Source organism: Meyerozyma guilliermondii, genomic scaffold, assembly GCF_000149425.1.
Source record: "Meyerozyma guilliermondii ATCC 6260 scaffold_2 genomic scaffold, whole genome shotgun sequence".
Lineage (NCBI taxonomy): Eukaryota > Fungi > Ascomycota > Pichiomycetes > Serinales > Debaryomycetaceae > Meyerozyma > Meyerozyma guilliermondii.
This window is the reverse complement of record NW_001809799.1, coordinates 268,831-285,450: the sequence shown is the minus strand read 5'-3', so window position 1 is coordinate 285,450 and position 16,620 is coordinate 268,831. Positions and strand designations below refer to the sequence as shown.

Here is a 16,620-nt window from a genome sequence, read left to right as displayed (position 1 = left end):
CGCATGGCTCTATGTGCAAAAGTGTGTATTTGGAATGGGTGGTGAATGGCTTATATTTCAGTGCGATTATTTAGTGCGATCGATTTTCGCAGCGATAATATTAGTGCTACTGATTTTCAGCGCGAATATTTAGTGCGATCGATTTCATCTTCGCAACATGAGCTACGATGGAAGACAGAAATTATTCCTTGTTGCTCCGTGAAGCCGCACAAAGTATGGGTTCCAGCGACAAGTCCCGGAAGCGAAGAAAGCGAAACAACCCTTCAGAGACCCCAGAACCAACTCCAGAGCCAATAATTGTAGACACAGACAGCAGCCGTACCACTCCAAACCCCCAACAAATTGAGTCAGTCGGCGACTCAGATTCGGATTCAAACCTCGATTCCGACGAGTTCGAAGACGTGGAGCTCGGAAATGTGTTACCAGATCTTTCTGAGCCGGCTGCACCAAAAGATGACTCCATCACCATCACCATTAATCACCACAAAAAAGCCCCTCCCAAAAAAGTGGTGGTGTCTCGAGACGAGCGCAGAACACGCAGACTCATCCACCAGTGGTACATAGTGGCGATGATGTGCCACGGAGCAATTAGAAACCGGTGGTGCAACGATTATGTGCTTTTGGAAGCAATGCGAAAATCGGTTCCGGAGTCAATTGTGGCCCTATTAGACCAAAAGGACACCGATGCGCTCACCATGGTCAAGTCCCGGCGATTTCTCGACGGAATTCGAAACTTGATGCTCCATTATTCCCGAAAATTCACCGTTACTAGGCGTGGTTTGATTCGCAAAAATTGGGGAGAACTTTCGATGGTGCAGAAGAAATTCGAGAGAAACATGACCTTTGACAAGTTCCAGAGAATGGTACTTGCCCATAACGGCTCGCGTGACCTTGGGGCTCAAGGGTTTGTGTGTCTTTTGCGTTCCTTAGGACTTCGGGCTCGCTTAGTGTTCTCATTACAGCCTCCGGATTACACCTCGCTAGCCGTCGAAAAGGCTCCAGAGCCGATGGAAAACCAACCAGAACCTGTCAATAGCACAGACGAAACCCATTCAACAAAAGCAAAGTTTCTACTTGCTCAAAGGCAGCAGCCCACTTTTGCGGAACCCACCTCAGACCCTGTCGACCAGTCGTCCTACCCCATCTTTTGGATTGAGGTGTGGAACAAGTACCTGAAAAAGTGGGTCAGCATTGACCCAATTACCCTCAAGACAGTTGAAGTTGCTCCAATGCGGAGACGCACTTCTTTTGAGCCTCCAAGTTCTGACCCCAGAAACCAAATGACATATGTCATTGCTTATGATCAGCTAGGCGGTGTGAAGGATGTCACACGAAGGTATAGCTATCAGTTCAATGCCAAAACGTCGAGGAAGCGGATACAAGCTAGATCCAATGAGGAAGTTACGTGGTATAATCGAGTGATAAGACAAGCAAATTCACCAATTCGACGGGATAAAGTGACTTCCGTGGATGCCTACGAGCTCAAAGAGTTTCACGATAGAGACAAAGCTGAAGGGATGCCCAATAGTCTTGCTGATTTTAAAAACCACCCATTATTTGCTTTGAAGAGCCAACTTCGTCTGAACGAAGTCATCTACCCAGACGATGCTACCAGCAAAGTAGGTACGTTTCGTTCTCGCACAAAGAAGAACTCTACTGTCATGACGGTGTATAAAAGAGCACATGTGTACCAGTTGAGATCAGCAAGAGGTTGGTATATGAGAGGAAGGGTTCTCAAAGTTGGAGCACAAGCATTGAAGGTGAAGACAAAGAAAAATGCCGAAGACGACGACGAGGAAGATGGGAGACTCTATGCTGAATTTCAGACCAGTTTGTACATTCCTCCTCCAATTGAAGATGGAAAAGTCCCCAAGAATGCGTATGGAAATATCGACGTTTATGTTCCCACCATGTTGCCTGAGAATGGATACTTGCTAAAAGCTGATAAAACCACACCGTTGAAATTGCTAGAAAAAACCGCCAGAATCTTGCAAATCGACTATGCCAAGGCAGTAGTCAAGTTTGATTTCGGTAAGGGAAGCAAAGCTACTGCTAAAGAGGGCGGAATAGTTTTCGACGTACAATATAGAGAAGCCGTGGAGTTGGTTTTGGGTCAGCTTCTCGACGAGGAAAGAGAAAAGCTGGAACAAATGGTGGAAATGATAGCATTGAGAAACTGGAAGCATTTCTTGACGAGATTGAGAATCTCAGAACGATTGATACGAGAGCATGGAACAGTCACAGAGGAGCCAGAGAAGGTAGAGGCTGGTGAAGCTGGTGGGTTTGAGGTTGAAGCTGGTGGGTTTGAGGTTGAAGCTGGTGGGTTTGAGGTTGAAGCTGGTGGGTTTGAACATGAAGCTGGAGGATTTGAGCCTGAAACTGGAGGATCTGAAGCTGGAGGATTTCAACCTGAAGGTGGTGGGTTTGAACCTGAAGGTGGTGGATTTGAACCTGACAGTTCCCACGAAGCTGGCACCTCAGACGCAATCCAAGACTACATAAACGTCAAAGATGAATCGCTGGACGATTCAGTTGGTCCAAAACCTGCTAGTTCAGCGAAGCCGGACAATTTTGGCACGAAAAACCAGGAAAAAGCCAAGGAAGAAATTTTGAATCTCATCGCTGTACCAACTTCCTCGGACGAAAGCGACATCAATTTAAGCGACGTGAGTGAAAAAAATATTTTCAGGCCAAAATCTACGATTCAGCGACCAGTTGCGAAACAGAACAAGGTGGTTGCAAAACTACCTACAAGGCTCAAAAGTACTTTTCGCAGCCCTCAATTGAAGAGCGATTCTGAAGATGCGATCTCTGAGATTCCTGCGAGTTTTTTCCACAAAGACTCATCGGGCCGCCTCACTTATAACCCACCTGGTAACGAGGTGCATTTGGAGCCTCAGGAAGAAAGGCCTGAATCGGGTGCGCAATCAAATTCCGTTAGCCCGAAAGGGGAATTTCCGGCACTATATACCGGCAGCACTCTTCCTCAAGCCGTAATTCTGAGTCTTCTGTCAAAGGGTTCAGTGGATGACGAATATGGGTTTGAGTTTGACTCGGAATAGAGAAGGGAGAAGGCTTAGTGCTTGAAAAATTTAGGAGTTGGCCAATCAGCTCCCAAAATCACAGTTCTTATGATCACAGACAATTCGCAGCCATTTGTCACAATCCTATTTGTGTTCGTATGAGTATCACTACGTTGCAAGTGGCGCGACGCGGGTGTATTTACTTAACACGTCAAACATGGTGTGGCTCGTTTTTTGAAAATTTTAGTCAGATGTTCGATGGTGGCTCTAATTCCGGTCCCGAATTCGGAAAGTCCATCGAGCAATTTTGCGCGCGAACAAAGTGAGGATCATATAAAAAGAAAAAAGCTGTCATTAGGATGGAAAGCCAACAGATAACAGAAGTCAGAATCAGTTACTAAAGTCATACACTTTCCACGAATAAGCCATGTACAACGCAGTGGCAGAAAATGTCCTAGGCACCATAGGAACGGTTTGCTGGTGTATCCAGTTGGTACCCCAGATTATAAGAAACTACCGTAAAAAGGAATGTGAAGGTCTTCCACCCATGATGATGTTTCTCTGGGCTGCCAGTGGAGTCCCGTTCTCCATCTATTTTTTTGGAACCAACGGATCAATTCCCCTTCGAATCCAACCACAATTATTCACATTTTTCTGTGTCATTTCATGGATCCAAACCTTGTATTATCCACCCGTGAAATTGAGCACACGCAACATTTTGTTGCAAAGCATTGCATTCCTTGTTGTAGCGGTAGGACTTGAGGTTGGGTTTATCCTTTGGTTGCGTCCGGTCTATGAACATGGTACTCATTGGCCCATGCTCGTGATTGGCATAATTGCATCTGTGCTTCTCGCCGTGGGACTTGTTCCTCCATATTTCGAGTTAGCAAAGCGCCAGGGCAGAGTTATAGGCATCAACTTTGTGTTTTTGACGATGGACTCTATGGGAGCTTTTCTTTCGCTTCTCAGTATTGTGTTCGGCACCATGGATATCATGAGTATGGTGTTGTATGCCATTGTGCTCGCCATGGAGTTGGGAATTTTTGCTAGTCATACCATATGGTACTTGCGGTTTGGAAGACAATTGAAGAAAGAACAGAAGGAAGACCTTGAACAGAAACTTGAACTGGAATCTCTGACATCAGGAGAGTTGTAACATAGATTAATGTATAGATGATGATAATAGCTGAGAATGCTTAATGAGATAATTGAGCCAATTGTAGTGACCATTCAATAGAAATCAGTTTTAACTGAAATAACCAAGTTTCTCATCCATCATCTTCTCAACTCGACTTCTCTTCTCTCGCGCGAATTCGCAAATCGTACATGGTATAATGGTATGTTTCATAAAATAGTGCACCACAGCCCTCCCCTCCTCTTCTTCTACTAACCCAGTCATCATTTGTGCCGCTAAACTTCTCTGAGGACTCGGCAACGTCCAAAAAAGATCTTGAAGAAGAACATACTCGAGAACTTCAAATCGAACAGGCGCTCCAAGATTTTGAAAAAGCACTCCAATTGCAACGGAAATCCCAATTCAAGGAGGCAGCCAACCAATATGAACTCTTGTTCAAGCTAGAAATCATCTCCAACCATTATTACGAAGAAGAATCGTTGATTCGAGGTGTTCAGAATGGTCGGGACAACACGGTGGTCGATGAACTTTCGTTTCTTTCCCCAAGTGTGAAAAGTTTACGATACCATGTGTTTCGAAACAGAGCATTTCTCTACTGGGAGATGCTACAAAACGGCATATACACACCTCTGGAGCAAACAGGACCAGCCAATGGCGAGCTAGATCCAAGCATAAAAGACATGTTCTACACCATGATAGACGATATGGTGATTTCTGTGGTATACCAAGAGCCCGATGAAAACTTGCTATGTGTGATGTACAAAATCTTTGCATATTTGGGCCTCAAAAGACTCTTAAGGTACTCAATTGAGTACGCTCTCAGCGGAGAAACAGAGAGCGACGACATAATTACAACCCTATCCATCAACGACAACCTCAAGTCTATGTACTCAGTACTTCTTAAACACATCGCAGGCGATGACGTGGATTTCGAGCCTCCAGGCCTCGACAAAGAGTTGCTGTTTCTTGCGCCGGTTCGTGATGATTTTCAGTCTCAAATATCAAAGGCTCTAGCTCTCACCGACTTTGAAATCAAGATAAAGAGAAAGAGCACTACATGGCTAGATGTGATTCTTCAAGTAGATCAGGCCGCAAAATCAAGAATGGATAAAGAGAAGGCTCTGAAGGTGTCCAGGGCTCGAATAAAAAATTTGGAACCATACCTTCTCACTGACGCTCAATGGGACAGAATCACCATTGAGTCCCAGGAAGTCGAAGAGGTTGAAACTAAAGCTTCAGAGCCTCTCGAGGAGCCAGAAATAACGACTGACGAACCACCTATAGTTCAACAGGAGTCTGTCGCAGAGGAACCTGAGAAAGAATTGAAGGAAGGAAAAGAAGAAAAGGAAGAAAGACAAATCCAGAGATCCTCAAAGAGGTTCAAGCAGCAGAATGTTGCCGACCTTGAAGACATCGATTTACGAGAAGATTTTTTTGTTGAAACTTCCATCTTCTTCACCAAACTAAGCCAATTATTATCCCAAACTTGCAATCTCGACGAAAGCAACCTTTACCTGGGTGATATAGTAAAAACTTTCCTCAATTCTGATGGATATTTGAATGAGTTCATTGACACTTTAAACGACTGGCACGGAAAAACTTACACTGATGCATTATTTGGTAACGAAACTACACTGAGATCGCTGGCAAAGGAAGAAGACGATGCTAAAATCAAGCTTCTCGACATATTGGACAAGTTTGGTAGCAAAGACACCAGCTCTGTTCACGCACCCACGATAGAAACTTTTGAATCATCAAGCACGATTTGCGAAATTCTTGAGGAATGGAGCAAGAAAAATGTCCACTATTTAGCTTTTAAAGTTAAGGTTTTGGCTCATTTGTTGGTTCCAGATCTCGCAAACAACACTTCAGAAGCCTCGAAAGTCGTTTGTCTCACGAGCGATTCCACCTGGCCCGGTGAGCTTGTTTCAATTACCAAAGAATGGGTACTTCAAACCAGTGATTTTCTTCTTGAGAAACTTAACTCATCTCAGGCAGCCGACGCTAAGTCTACTGAAGTAGAGGCTCACTTCCTCTTGGGTGTGGGCACCATTGAATTTCTAGTTGACTCATATTCATCTGCTCGTAAGGAAATTAACAAGTTGATATCTCAGAGTCTCAAAAAAGGTGGTTCTAAAAACGACAAGTCAAATTTGAGCATTGTCGCTACTGAGTTGCTCAGAACGAGCGTAAAGATCCTGAAATGGGAAGTTTTTGTCAAAGAAAAGTTGCTAAGAATAGGAGCACCTAAACCTGATTCCCACCTGTACTTTTTAAAAGGCATTTGTCGCTTTAAATGGACCATGATACACTATGAAAGATCGAGAACAACTAATTGGCAAGACGTCAATGTTATATCTGAGAGTATTGATGAGCTCAACAGATTGTTGGAGCTGTTAGGTCATCCTATTGAACTATCATACAGTAACTTTTCAAACATTCCAGAGCTCACAAAAGACAGCCCTCATTCAGAACTCACTGTTATCTCAGTGCTATCAATGTTTGCAAAGGTATTGAGTGCCAAATCTGGAGGAGATACAAATGAAGCTATCAAGATCATGGAAGCTATACTTTTGGAAAACACCAATGAAAGCGACGTGAACCAGAAGGTACTCTTGAAACTTCGTATGTTCTTGGGGTCTTCTCCGGTAGACATGTCCCTCAGCTTATGGGACATTTTATTTCTGTTCTACGAAGAGGGCGGGCAACTAGAAAGGTTCCAGAATGGGTTTGAGGTTTACTCAGATTCTATCATCAACACATTAAAGTCGCAAAAGTACAACGAAAGCGAGAGTACGGCAAAAACTGTGCTCTTGCGAGTTCTTGGCTCCTTTGCAACCTCTTTAAACAAATTTGTGACAATGTTGGAAACCGGCAACTGGAAATTGACGTCTGCTTCGCCCGATGTACTTTTGCGTTACTTCAAACTTCTCGAGCTTTTTTACATGTTTTCTCTCCACGAGGAAGCGAGTTTGATCACAAGCAGAAAACGCTCAGTCGAAATCAGCTCACCAAAGGCTTATAATGCATTCAAAGATGCAATCGTCAGGTTGGAGTCTTTACTCATAATTTATGTCAAGAATTTGGAATTATCTTCGTCGGATCCTCAAATGATCAGAGATCTTGTTGCTCTAACCCATGAGCAGCTTGGAGGAAGGAGAATGTGTGACTGCTCCAATGGTTTATACCTTCGTCTTATTCAAGACATTTTGTTGGAAATTGGACCAAAAAAATTCAGTCAAGATGTGGCCCAAACTTTGCTCTGCAGATTCCATTGCAGTTTAGCTATCAATGGCGTCTCTCCCGAAGATCATGCCACAAAGAGCACCGAAAAGTTTGACAAGAATACTGCAATGACAATCATCAAATTTGTTCTTCCTATTTGCTTCGAAAAGAATCCTATTTCCAATCCAATGAAGTCTGATGTTCGGTCGCTTGTTGATATGTTGTATGAGGAAATTGGCGACCCGAATATAGACACCGATATCGATGCAAGAAAAGGACAAGAAGTGCTCGAGTTTTTCTTGGATTCGACAAGTTTGTCGCCAAGATTTATGAAAAATGCGTTTCATGGACTCATGGACGTTTCATTTAGAAGTCCTGACGATTCAGAAAGTCCTAAAAAGCAAGTGGCAGACTTGGGACTATACTTTCTCCAGGGAAATATCATCTTCACCACCTATAAAATAAGAAAGAAGTCGATGCAAATAAGAGCAGTGGAACTTGAGCATGTCATTACGCTTCTTCAAAACGATTTACTATTTTGTCCATGGAGAGCAGAAAGTTGGTTCTTGCTTGGTCAAGTGTACGGCTACTTTGTTCAAGATGAATTAACCTGGACCGCCGATAAGCTACAATCTGACGAGAAGAAGGTGGGTCCGGCTAACTTACAGAGGAAGTCATTACTCTGTTACTTCATGGCAATAAACCAGTGTGCAAGAACATCTGATAGGTTTGATTACAAACCTATGGTGAGTCAACTCATGGAATCATTTTCGAAGGAATTGTTCAATGCTTGTACGCCTCCAATGTCCATGCATGCTTTCAAGGTGACCAAGAATCCCAGATTTGTAAATGATGGATCAGGTGGAGAATTTGTTTCAGTTGAGCGGGAGAGCATTGCAAGTAGAAGAATATGTCTCAAAATTCTTCAACAGGTTCTACACCTTGCAATACGTGCATCGCCCAGAGAGTGGAGCAACATCTACATTCTATCCAAAGTACAAAGAAAAGTCAAGCTGGATCCCACAGTCGTTATCGAAACACTTCTTACATCTTGTGAAGCAGTCACCAAAGCCAATAATGGTGTTATTGAGCCCAGATATAAGTTGTGCTCAATTCTTTTTAAGTATGTGAAAGACCATAGCATCACCATTGAGTACGCAGCCAAATGTCTTCACGAGGAGTTTCCAATAGTGGATGTAACTGCCATTCACTCTGAAGAAGACTTCAATGACACCATATTAAGATGTCTTCGAGAGATCATATCACAAGATAAGAAAAGATGGCAGCACAAACCTCGCTATAGGCTTGCAAAAATTCTCAAAGACTACAAGAATGATGCCGAAGGAGCTCTCGAGGAGATGAGTAGCATGATATCACCGAAGTCTAGCGGAAAGTCTCTCGTCCAGATCTGGAAGCCTGACTTTGAACGTCCGGGAAAGCACTTCTGCTACACTTATCAATATGCATGTTTTTACATGGAAACCTCCATTAAGACGAAGAATTTAAGTAATCTCTTCTTCATGATGCCCAAGTTGAAGAAGTCAAATTCAATTATGATTAATACCTTAGGAGCTTGGAACATTCTAACTTCGTCGGTCTGCCAAGTTGTACGGGAAAGATGTGGTATAACCCAGGAGTTTACGGAGAAGTTCATCATGTACACAATTTACTACAAATTCACCGGAAAAATGAAGTTTATTGTTGATAAGATCACCACGGAGGGGGTTCCTCCTGCCATAAAGCCATACTTCTGTTTGAATCATGACTTTGTTGAGCTCAAACGTCTCAACACTGGCTTTGGTCCTACTGCACTTATTGACGATACGCTGATTGCAATCTTGATTATAATGTACTTATATTACGACGACAAGTACGAACTCGACAAAGTCATCACAGCTCTGGATACTCCGACCAACAAGAAAATGGCCAAGAAAGAAATCTTGCCGTTGCTCACCGAATTGGCTAAGAAATCAGGTTCAAACTATGAGGCTATTATGAAGGAAGATCCAGATATATACGCCAAGTTTCTCAAGTTGGAGTGGCCAGACATATACGAGTGCAAATTTCCATTCAAGCTGAATGAGAATGAAGTTACAAGTTCACCACCTCCAACACACGCACCCAAGATGATTGGGAATAAAATGGTCTTTGGTAAAATGGAAGGACTCATTGGCGACAAAATAGTTTTTAATCAGGATACAGCTATCGATAACACATGCAGCAACGGAGAAAGCAGCAAAAGACTCAACGACGACGAATTACCAGAAACAAAAAGAGTAAAGCTTGATAATGGCGTTGTTAACGATCTGTCACTTCCGCCTTGAATGGGAAAAGCCTCCTCAAAGATAAATCGTATACGATACCGTTGATTTTTTTCACGCTGTATTTGAGTTTATCGTACTTTCTTCTGATGCCGTCGTTCTTAAGATCCAACATTTGGAACCCGTTTTGCAAGTGGGATAAAAGACTGAAATTCAACAACGCCAAGCTGTACTGACCCTTGACTAAATCATCATCCCCATCTGAATCCGTGGAAAGTTTGATGATAATGTTTGTAGTGTAATCAACTAACATTTCTGAGAGTTCAAGTAGGGCCGACAAATATGGGGAGTACGCGAAAGCTTTCTCTCCCAAGATCTCATCTATTTCATTCGGCTTCATTACGATACCAGCGGCGTTATACCTATACCCAGCTTCATGTTCTTTGAGCGTGGTACATGCCGGGACCTTCAAAGGAACAAATAGGTCACGGGTCTTGAAATGGTATGCAACCGAATTGAAGTAGCGACTGGCCAACAAAAAGAAATAAGTATCTTCCTTGAGCTTGTTCGTTAACCGCTCCTTGGCACCAGAGGTACAATTCAAGCTGTCTATGCTTTGTTTTATCTCTTTGAAGTCTTCACGAATTTTCCGGAGAATCGAGTCCTCGTCCTCGTCCTCTAGCGCCAGCTTTTCTACCTCAGGATATGAGAAGATGTCGTCTTCCAGAAACAGGTCTGGGTCGAAGCACGTAAAGTATCCATTCCAGAGCTGGAGCGGCGTCAACTTCAACATTTCCGAGAGTTGAAAATGGGTGTCAGAATGGCGACTATTCAATTGTTCTTCGACATCCGCAATAACCCTTGCATTTTCAGTGCTGAGTTAGATTTATGCCACGAAAGAGATACATCACCAAGATGCATTACTTACTCCGTGTTGATATCGTGGCGTAACGACCGAAAGATTTCAGACACACCCATGTTGAAACATTTGGTTGATGAATTTATTCGCGTAAGTTGCAAAATATATAACGTAAGGTTGCAAATATACGTAATACCATTCAATATATTTTCACACATCGAGTCTGGCTGAGATTTCGTCTAGCATCTGTATGGATTGTGCCAATGCTAGAGTTTTTCCTTTGCGTGATTTCAAGTCACTTGTTTTTGCACTTTGGCTCTCATAGCGAGCCATTAACGGTTTTATAGTCGTGTCAATTTGCTGTAAAGACATTGAATCCACAAGGCCCGTTGGTATAGCATCCAAACCAGTTCTGTCGACAAGAAATTGAGCCGAAAGAACATGTAACAAACGTACTATCTTATCTAGCACCGAGGCATAGGCTATTTTTCCGGGAAATTTCTCTGGGTCTATGAGCGATACATTGTAGTGCAATTCGCTGTCCTTGGACAAATTATACGCCTTGAGGACAAAAGGAATGTTGAGCGTTGGTTTTTTGAGGTTGTTGAATATCTGGCACACCATTATGTTGATCTGTGAATATGTTCCATGAAGGATCATTGAGCTCAAACTAGGATGGCTTGCAGCCGTCATATTCGCTGGTGCTTCTGCCTCATCGTCTCGAGGTTCCATATAGAGCAGTGCTTCCGAATGGGTACTTCCTGATCTCGAAGCATTTCGTATATCTTTTGTGTTTCTCCATGTAAGCGACAGAGACAAGAACTGAAGCTCACGTTCGTAATAGCCATCTGGATCGACCAACTGCAGCATATCGGTGAGCGATAGCAAGTAGTTTAGAATATACATGAAGGAGATTTCTTGACGACGAACCAACGGATCATCCGCTACGAAAGCAGGATCTCGTGGTGTTGCAGGCTCGGGCCACACAGCAGACTCGGCAGATTCTTCGTTAAAGTTGTATTTGTGGAACACCAGGAGTTTAAGATTGGGGAGATTCAACAACACTCTGAAGAAGAGATCGGCATGGAGGTTATACTTGTCTTCAATACTGTTTCCTCGCACCGAGTTGGTGACTAGATTGAATGCTGAATACTTGAAAAAGTCATTTATCACGGAATATTCGATCGAGGACTCTTCGATCAATGGTATAACTTCAAGAGGAGATGTTGCTTTCAAGATATCGGTTGTATAATGAGAAAGCCCTGCAATGTAAGCACATCTGAGGTAGCCGGTAAGAATTCGAATATAAGTGGAAGGCAGTTCTTGGCTCTTCATCGCTAATACGACCAGGGTGCTTTGAGATACCAAAGTTTCAGTATTATTGAAATACTGAACTTCACCAATATATTCGACTTCAGCAAGCGAATATGTGTTGCAAAGTAACTCCTCAACATCAATTGAGATCCTAGTGATTTGTAGACCTAAAAGCGTCAGCACTAAGCGGCCAAATACTCCAAATACTTTCGAGATCCGATTCTCTATAGGATATATAGTCCATTCTTGCTTTTTGGAGAGGACCAAGGATCGATAATGTTGCTTGTATACCACTAAATGGTCCAGAAAAACGGTTAAAAGGTCGATCCAAACGGAAGTTTCATGTGGATTGTGCTGAAGAAGAGAGCTAAGATTGAACGTTATGTCTTGTAGAAGTTCGATTTTGGACGTAAACTCGTTCTTGGTAATCTTGTCATCTAGGTGAAGCTGCTTGCTAATACTGGTGCGTATAGAATAGGCAGCCTGTTGTAGCAGAGGCATTGATGTGGTTGACATGAATGTGAGATCAAATTTGAAAATCGCGATAAGAGCGAGCAACCGGCAAGAGAGAGGTGAAGGAAAAGAATAAATTATGTTACGAGATCTCGTGAAAGGATTCATATCTACTTGAATTGGCGCCAATTACAATATTTTGTGGTTAGATAGTCAAAATATACACTATTTCATACATTATTTTATTACAATTTTAGCTTGTTGCAGCCATTAACCAATAACAGTCAAAGTTTCACAAAGTGGGAAAAGGAAAGCGTCTGTGGCACCTGCTGACGATCTCGGCGTAGCCAGGTGTTTCTGGCCCCACTAAGCCGTGTCTGATCAAAAAATCCACAATGATTAAGCCACAATTGGGCTTGAATTCTCCAGCTAAAACTTTGGGTAGCAACTCATCAAGAGTCATAAGCAGAAAGTATTCGGCTTCGCCGTCCTCGGGGTGAGGCACCACAGAAGTTTCGTCGTCGAACTCGAGGTCAAAAGTGTATTCAACTTCAGGTTGGACTTGGTGCTCAGGGCCATGAGGCTGTATCATATACAGAACGACTCCGGTAGGTTTTATGTGCAGCTTGACAAATTCAGCATCCAACCCCGCTTCTTCCTGACATTCTTTGGTCACCGTGTGGTTTATTCCGTACGGATATCCAAGTCCTCCCGCAACGGTATTATCGAGCATTCCTGGAAAAGTCGATTTAGTCGGCGAACGCCGAGGAATCCACATCTTGAGTTTTCCATCTTTGCTCTTGCTTGCTGGAACATACCCATTGATATGGACACCGTATGTGACTATTCCCAACAAAACCAGAAATGCTCTCTCGACAAGCATGTATGGGGTGGACAGAGGGTTATACACAGTGTACAATTCGTCACGCCAGCCTTTATCCAACGACAAAGAGAATTGAGGGAGGTGACGCCAGCGGGAAGCAATTGAGCTACAAACCTCATTTCGAGCTTCAATTGTGGTCAAATGGCTACCCATGGCTACCGTCTTGGCCCCGTTATCAACAGAAAATTCTGGCTCACCATCAAACATAAGTGCCATATCTTTGGTCATGTATCCTATGCAGACTCCATCGTGTGCTAGGAAATGGTAATAGTGTTCCGGGATATGGTCGTATGGAAACGTATCCACCTTCTCAATCACATCAAGTAGGCTCATCTCTAATTAAATTGTCGCGCGATTTGAAAATCATAAATCATTCAACCTCGTACCAATATCTTGTTCGTCCTGTAATAGATGCTGGGGTCATCGAGGGACCTCCTACGATGTCTTGATACTGTGTTCGGGCGCCTAGAGGACATTTTAGACCACGAAAATGCCCAGGACGATCCCGACGTCGCTCTTCTCTGTGAGGCGATCAGAGCATTTCTCCACAAGCACGATACCCTTCATTCGATAAAACAGACAATTAACGTCAATGACCATCTCCTCCGTGTCTACAACACCTTCATAGAGCCGCATTCTGGTCTCAAGACTCAAACGTTCTTTTTGAATGTTTTGATTCAATTTGTTCCCATCTTGTTGGAGGATGCATCTATGCTTTGGCTCAAGACATATTTACCCACGGCCTTGGACAGCGCAGGCGTCGACTTGAAGTTCACAGAAATGATCCAGGACCTTGTAATCAAGCTCAGTAACTCGGAGGACGTATATGTCTCTTCCAATGACACCGCTCTCGAAGCTGCAAGACGTCAACGAGCACTCAAAATCATGAACCACATACTCAATATCTACTTGGGAAGGGCCAGTGTATCCACTACTATCAAGAGAGAGGAAAATAGCCAAATGCAGCTTGAACGACAACGTTTCATGAGAAAAAATTGTGCCATCTTCCTCCTCAAATATGGCGCTCGACATCCACTAGACTTGTTTGCAATGCTCGATGCCCAGTTTCGATACCCCAGTGAGCGACTAGACATTCTACTGTTTCTCTCTCAGTTCCTTGAGAGTAGCAGAAACCACATTCTTCCCATTTCTGGTAGCAGTTTGATAACGAGTTTGTTCAAATCGCTCTTGTTCGACAATAACATGTACATAGCCGAAGCGGCCCTCAACTGTGCCTTCATGGCCATCCCCCACGTTGCATTGCACGAGCCTTCGCAACTCTTGATATCTGATCTTTTCGTGGCTTTCTTAAGACTTACCGTTTGGGGCTCCAAAGCTCATGTTCCGCAAGTTCCAGGAACTTTCTGGGAAACCTACTCAATCACCTGGAATGCCGCTGAAATCGATGTCTCCCATAGTCAACAGGAATATGTCACCCGCAAACTAGGGCGTGGCCCTTCTACAGCAAACATACAGCATCTTGCTACACTACTCTACGGATTAGTGCCGTATAATTTCTGCAACTTTTGCAAGGATCCCGAACTGTACATTTCCAAGTTTCCTCCGCAAATAACCACTGTCGCTCACTTGGACTATATTCTAGATTTCACAAAAGGGAATAAAGTGATTCAAAATCTCTACAACGACCAGCTTCAGGCCTTCAAATTGCACCCCGTGTTTGTCGACTACAAGAGCCCTTCACCTACAGACCTTGAACTGGAACTTGCGAACCCTGTTGGGTGGTTCAAAGCAGAGCGAACACCAACCAGCTTGTCTCTTGCATGCTATAAGCTCAATGCTGGATTGGTGTTCGATATCCCATTCAGCTGGCTGGATGCAGATATCAAACTTATCAGCAGCAATGGATCCATGGCAAGCCTTGAAGATTCTCACTTGGCGTCAAGAAAGAACTCTTCTGCTGGCTTTCTATCGATGACAGTGAAGGACGGACTTGCACAGAAAATCGTTCTTGAAAACTCGCTAAGACGAAAAGCAAGCGGTGTAGAGTTCAGAGAAACCAGTTTTGAAGAAAAGCCCACCGAGGAACTGGAAAAAGTAACTTCCAAAGGTTACCTCGAAGAACTTTATGATACACACGAGAAGATGTACGCTCCAAACGACCAGGGATCACTACAAATTCAGCGCCCAACGTCGTCAGCTACTACATCTATTGAAACCAAAGCTGTGCAGAGTGTGGTGAAGGCTGAATCCAGTGAATCCAAAGAGCATTTAGGTTCGGTCGATGAAGGAGGAAGAGGTTTCTACCATCGAGAATTGACAATTTTAGCGAACGAACTCGAGTTCAGCAATTACATGAGGCATGTTACAACAATGCAATACATCGACATGAGACTCAAATTGAACCAGCTTCAGCGTGACACGTACATCAAAGAGCTGTCAAATTTGGAGGAGATGCCCAAAGTTGTCTCTGACAAGAAGGAGTCACCATCACAAGCGAACAACGTTGATGTCAAGGCTCTTGTTGACCAGCTTGAAGTTCTAGGACTCGAGAAATCTGAGCTTGAACGCAAATTGAAGGACCTTGAAAAGACGTATTCCTTTCTACAGAACAATGTCGACGACACATTTAGCAGCATCGTTCCAAAGCGAGAGGCGGAAATAGCTGAGTTAAAGAGACAGCTTGAAGAGAGGAAGGTCAGCGACGTACCGAAAGAAAAGCCAATTGAGTTTGAGCCTCCTAGTGAAGACGGCACACCGGTGAACATTGCTAGTTCAGAAAAAGAGAAGCGTATATTTGAGCTTCAAACTGAACTCGAAGTGTCCAAAGATCTCAACGGCAAGCTAACAAGCGACCTTGTTGAACTCAAGCAGACGCTCGACACACAGGTGAAAAGCTATGAAGCACGTCTCGCTACATCGAAGCAAGCGCTCAGCGAAAGTGTTGGAAAGTATTCCTTACAATACGAAAAAAAGATACAAGAGCTTTCTGCGGTTATTCTTAGATACGAAGGGCTCCTTGATGAACGGAACTCGCGAATCAAGCAGTTGTCGTCGCTGAAACCAATCACCATTCCAGCAACCGCCGAAGTCACCGACGCCATACCTATTGGAACCTACAGGGCCAATGACAGAACAATTGATCCTTTTGCATACCGACGTCACGAGCGCGGAGCCGCAGATCTTGTGGGCGAGGGAATAGACACTCGTGGCCATGGAGTGCCCCGAGACCGGTCTAACTCATCGTTGGAGTCGCAATCATCTGCAAGTCACCGAGACTCGTACCCTCAGCAGAAGCCTCCAACGAGTCGTTATAACAGTTCCACAAGTGTTTTCACCCTGCCTACGACCCCCATAATCAAGGGACGTGGGGGATTACAAAAGAGGTCTAAAATGAAAATGTAACATAGCCACACTACATAATAGGATTTACTTCTACGTAATTGACAGATTTGCAAACAATGGAACGCGATGTAAGGCACACATTTATTTACTAACTCCATACACCG

General features: G+C 43.6%; 6 protein-coding genes across 6 annotated transcripts; 4 read left to right on the top strand and 2 right to left on the bottom strand. All coding sequences in view use genetic code 12, as the record gives it.

The window, feature by feature from the left end:
• Positions 1–167: 167 nt before the first annotated feature.
• Positions 168–3,062, top strand: PGUG_01339 (uncharacterized protein; the record flags this gene model as incomplete). The annotated part of the gene is made up of 1 exon (XM_001485618.1): positions 168–3,062. The coding sequence occupies one exon, from the start codon at positions 168–170 to the stop codon at positions 3,060–3,062; it is 2,895 nt and encodes a 964-aa protein (XP_001485668.2).
• A 388-nt stretch (positions 3,063–3,450) lies between these two features.
• Positions 3,451–4,179, top strand: PGUG_01338 (uncharacterized protein; the record flags this gene model as incomplete). Its single annotated transcript, XM_001485617.1, has 1 exon — positions 3,451–4,179. The coding sequence occupies one exon, from the start codon at positions 3,451–3,453 to the stop codon at positions 4,177–4,179; it is 729 nt and encodes a 242-aa protein (XP_001485667.2).
• A 581-nt stretch (positions 4,180–4,760) lies between these two features.
• On the top strand, positions 4,761–9,707 carry PGUG_01337 (uncharacterized protein; the record flags this gene model as incomplete). Its single annotated transcript, XM_001485616.1, has 1 exon — positions 4,761–9,707. The coding sequence occupies one exon, from the start codon at positions 4,761–4,763 to the stop codon at positions 9,705–9,707; it is 4,947 nt and encodes a 1,648-aa protein (XP_001485666.2).
• A 1,006-nt stretch (positions 9,708–10,713) lies between these two features.
• Positions 10,714–12,438, bottom strand: PGUG_01336 (uncharacterized protein; the record flags this gene model as incomplete). Its single annotated transcript, XM_001485615.1, has 1 exon — positions 10,714–12,438. The coding sequence occupies one exon, from the start codon at positions 12,436–12,438 to the stop codon at positions 10,714–10,716; it is 1,725 nt and encodes a 574-aa protein (XP_001485665.2).
• A 124-nt stretch (positions 12,439–12,562) lies between these two features.
• On the bottom strand, positions 12,563–13,486 carry PGUG_01335 (uncharacterized protein; the record flags this gene model as incomplete). The annotated part of the gene is made up of 1 exon (XM_001485614.1): positions 12,563–13,486. The coding sequence occupies one exon, from the start codon at positions 13,484–13,486 to the stop codon at positions 12,563–12,565; it is 924 nt and encodes a 307-aa protein (XP_001485664.2).
• Positions 13,487–13,564: 78 nt separating this feature from the next.
• PGUG_01334 (uncharacterized protein) lies at positions 13,565–16,516 on the top strand (the record flags this gene model as incomplete). The annotated part of the gene is made up of 1 exon (XM_001485613.1): positions 13,565–16,516. One exon carries the CDS (start codon positions 13,565–13,567, stop codon positions 16,514–16,516), a length of 2,952 nt encoding a protein of 983 aa, XP_001485663.2.
• Positions 16,517–16,620: the final 104 nt, after the last annotated feature.